Raw genomic sequence first — 4,460 nt, forward strand, 5'->3', positions numbered from 1 at the left:
TATGATTCTATGATTCTATGACTGTGTTTTTTAAAGTTATTTATCGAAGCAAATCCTTTTAAATTGTCTAATCAGGGATACATTTGTTTAGAGGGTGTTAAGTCAATAATTTGTTTTCTTCCATAGGATGATTTGCTCATTTTTTTGTGGCTCTGTGGGAGAGGGAGGAGAAATGGAATCAGGTGCTGCTACTGGAGCAGAAAAATGTGCCCTCTGAGTAAATATGGCAAGTAGCAAACTGTCCAGAGGGTTAAAACTGCACCACATCACCATGGAGTGCCTTTGGCAGTGCTTTGTCTGGGAACTGCTAACCTTAAAAATATCCCATCAGAAGATGCATATTCGCACTGTCTGTGCTAGGCATCCAGCTGAGATGCTCAAAATTTCATTGTTCAATGCATCAGCTTCTCTCCATCTAGTCTATGAGAACAATAAGATACCTAGCTGTGGTCCTCTGTATGGCACTGAATTTGGATATCTAAAATGAAGTGAAGAGTGTGAATACCCTATAGACCCCTGTGTAAACAGACTTTCTATTTGATCGTTACAAGGAAGATGATGATTCCCTCATTTCTTTTCTGTCACAGAAAGTTCCATCTCAGACACCACCTATTAAGTGGGTTGAAGGACACAAGGGTGTTTTCAATGTTGAAGTGCAAGCTGTCTCATCTGTTCACACTCAGGTAATGCATCAGAAGCAATACACAGCTGTAGTTTCATTTCAAAGAGAATTCAGATGTCCATGCCAACTTAGGAGATTTATGAAATGGAGATGTTTAAGCCCACGCAGGTTTAAAAACAATTAACAGCTATGGAAGTAACCTGATACCCTCAGTGAATGAAATCCGTTGGCGATATGGAATCTATTGGTACAAGTGAACAAATGGGCACTCTCAGCAGCAAGTCACATCAAGCAATAGGGAGCCTGGTGTCATCTCAGCTCAGCAAGGATCTACTTAGACTACGTTTGAAAGACGCTGACAGTTTCTGCAGTCTGCATCTTCTATTCTGCAAGGCTAGTTCAGACAACATGTCTACATCTGCAGAGACATAGCACCTCCACGCCTGTAGGGACAGGTTGTACTGCCAGAATGCTTTAGTCAGCTCAGCCATCTCTGCCATGTGGTGTGGGGACACAAGCTTAGTGCTGAATGAGAACTCTGCGATTCTGGTCATTTAAATGTGATAGGAAATTGGAGCTTTGCCCGTCTTATTGGGATACTGGTTTGAGGCAGAGCAGCTTTATTTTGCTTCTGCTGCTTTACAGTGTCTCCTACCCATCATCCCATTCTAGTTAACCATGGTAGCTATGTCCTAACACTGGAGGTCCTGTGTCTGAAGCAGGTCCATCACCCCTTTGCAGCATGCTTTTTAAATACAAGTAGGGCATACTCATAAGGCACATAACTTGTAGGTAGCTGGAACTTATGTGTGGATGACAGAGGGACTATAGACCTATGATGTGATGGAGTTTTATCAGAAAGAGTGAACAGTATTTTCATGAAGTGAAGCAATCACTTTAGTGAGGGCTTTAACTTTTCTGCTTTTGATCTGATCTAACCAGAGTCTGAATTTGAGTCAGATGAAAAGGACCAAACAAAAGGCTGCAACAGCTGCCTTACAAATAGATCTCTAGGGCTAGCCACCACTGTAAGCCAGAAGGGTGAAAATATTGTTTCTCATCCCATCAGGTGGGACAATCAGGCTTTGCTTAGCTAGCAGCAGCCTGAACTGTATCAACTTTGTTAACTGTGAGTGCACTGTATTTGCAGGACAATCACCTGGAGAAGTTCTTCACTCTGTGCCATTCTCTGGAAAGTCAAGTGACATTCCCCATTCGACTGATGGACCAGAAGATTACAGAGGCTACACTGGAACATGAATTGAAACTCAGCATTATCTGTTTGAATTCTTCACGCCTTGAACCTCTTGTCTTGTTTTTACATTTGGTACTTGATAAACTTTTCCAGCTGGCTGTACAGCCCATGGTCATAGCTGGCCAGACAGGTATTTACCGGTGCATGGCCTTGGAGAGGTAGTGCAAGGAACCTAGACATGTGGGGGAAATGATTGCTAAATATCCAGGCTCAGATTTAGTATTTGGGGTAGTCCACTTCAGAAAGAGTTGTGCTTCTCAAGACTCAGTTTCACTGCACAGTTTAATCGGTTTTAACTGTGTTCCTGCCTTCTCTCCTTTTCCCCCTACATATAAGACTCTCAGACTCTGCTTGGGAGGTACGTTAAATTGTAGTTGTTTATTTGTCTGGAAATATAGGTCACAAAGTGGGTTGTGGTTTAAATTTGTTCGGAGTTTAGTTGTTTTGCAAGGAAAACACCAGCAAAATCACTTATCCTACAGCTGACATTGCTGACTGCATCATATCCTCTGCCCAAATATCTTTAGACAGAATTGGGTGAGCACAAAAACAGAGAGAGTATAGTAATGGACACAGATTTTTCTGTTACTGAGGCTTCCGGTTGCCCATCACATATGTTAACTCTGGAGGGAAGTCAAACTTGGAGACAGTGGTGTAGTTTATTTCCTATGTCATTTTGGTAATCAATACTTGTCATCCACTATATTTGTGGAAAAGCCTGCTGGCTTATATTTTGTCTGTCAGCTGGAGAATGATGAGTCTTAGTGTTCTTCAGGTAGGTATTTTATAAGAAATGTGTGAAGGCTGCTAGAAATGGTAATTAACAGTTACTGCTTTTATGTACAAAGTGATGGAGTAGCAGTGATTGTGTTGAAAGTCAGTGGGTCTACTGGAGAGTGGTTATTGGCCTATGTCTGGGTCTGGCCAGGTATAGCCGTTGCTGTCTAGAGCTCTGAATTTCTTAAGAACTGAATTAAAGCATGTAGGATTAGTAGTTGTTGATACAAAGAATGCCCTCACCTAATTATATTATGCCTTTCAGTCCTGAGACTAATTCTTGCCTTTGTTTCACAGCCAACTTCTCACAGTTTGCCTTTGAATCTGTGGTTGCAATAGTGAACAGTCTCCACAACAGCAAAGACCTGAGCAAAGACCAGCATGGGAGGAACTGCCTCCTGGCATCTTATGTCTACTATGTATTTCGTCTGCCAGACCCTCAAAGAGAAGTAGTCAAACCAGGTAATATTGGTGCAAGGGTTGCAGAAGTATTCTTTTTTCTTGATACATGCTATTCAGAATGGTGCTTCTGAGAGGAGGACTTAGGGAACTGCCCTATAAAATAGCAAACACAACTTTTCAGACCCCAACTGCATGCCGTTTAAGCACAGCACTGTTCAGATATATCGTTTTTCTCAGTGGAAGGTCAGGGATCTCAGCACTGCAAAGAGCAACATGGACTTGCCCTGCATAATCTCTATGTCTCAGTCATTCATTTAAGATGCAGGGTTGAGGTGAGAGGACTCCACAGCTATAGGCAACACTGTAGCTTCCTGAAGATGAAAGTGCGAGACATCTCCTAAACTGAGGCTTTCTTTAGAGGAATTTCCTCCAGAAATTAAAATAGCCTTATGATGCCAATTTCTTACTGGCCTGTCCATCAGTAAACTACTTTCTGTGCAAACTAACTTACTGCCAAGTGGCATAGGGCCAAGCTCTGACGATTTCTCCATGGCATTAGGGATGTCATCAGAGGAAAAAATCCTGTATGGTGGCCAGCAGTTGAGGAAGGTGATCCTTCTCCTCTACTCAGCACTAGTGAGGCCACACCTGGAGTACTGTGTCCAATTCTGGGCTCCTCAGTACATTAGAGACATGGAGAGAAACCAGCCAAGGCAACGAAGGTGATGAAGGGTCTGGAGCATCTCTCCAATGAGGAAAGTCTGAGAGAGCTAAGACTGTTCAGCCTGGAGAAGAGAAGGCTCAGGGACAATCTTCAATGTCTACAAAGACCTGAAGGAAGGGTGCAAAGAAGACAGAGGCAGGCTGTTTGCAGTACTGCCCAGTGACAGGACCAGAAGCAATGGGCACAAACTGAAACACAGGAGGTTCCCTCTGAACACCAGGAAACACTTTTTGCCTGTGAGGGTGACTGAGCACTGGCACAGGTTGCCCAGAGAGGTGGTGGAATCTCTCACCTTGGAGATATTAGGAAGCTGTCTGGACATGATCCTTGGCAATGGGCTCAAGATGGCCCTGCTTGAGCAGGGGAGTTGGACCAGATGACCTCCAGCCTCAATCATTCTGTTTTTCTGCTGCAGTCCATTGTCCTAAAGCCTATAGGATTCATTTGATCACTTGCTATGTATTAACTGACTTATCACCAAGCAGCTGTGCTCTGGGAGCTAAAGATGTGTGGGCCCTTTTCCCTTTCAAATATTCATTTAAATCCCCCTTGAGGGATATTTAGACTGATGTTAGGATGTGCTGAAATCTCTGATCTTGCCTACCCTTGGAAATTCTTTATCCTGGAAAAATAAGGTCCGTGGGGAAGCTGAAAACTAGGTAATCATTTAGTGGAATTCC

At 43.2% G+C, this 4,460-nt stretch overlaps 1 protein-coding gene across 1 annotated transcript in view; it reads left to right on the forward strand.

Annotated features, from left to right (window-relative positions):
* Positions 1-587: 587 nt before the first annotated feature.
* Positions 588-4,460, forward strand: part of DOCK8 (dedicator of cytokinesis 8) — a gene marked incomplete at its 5' end in the record, with an annotated part of 40,408 nt that continues 36,535 nt past the window's right edge. Inside the window, 3 exons of the mRNA XM_009582892.1 lie at positions 588-683; positions 1,773-2,007; positions 2,952-3,116. Coding sequence (XP_009581187.1) covers positions 588-683; positions 1,773-2,007; positions 2,952-3,116 — 496 coding nt within the window. The remainder of the gene's footprint in view (positions 684-1,772; positions 2,008-2,951; positions 3,117-4,460) is intronic.

Source organism: Fulmarus glacialis, unplaced genomic scaffold, assembly GCF_000690835.1.
Source record: "Fulmarus glacialis isolate BGI_N327 unplaced genomic scaffold, ASM69083v1 scaffold12710, whole genome shotgun sequence".
Taxonomy (NCBI): domain Eukaryota; kingdom Metazoa; phylum Chordata; class Aves; order Procellariiformes; family Procellariidae; genus Fulmarus; species Fulmarus glacialis.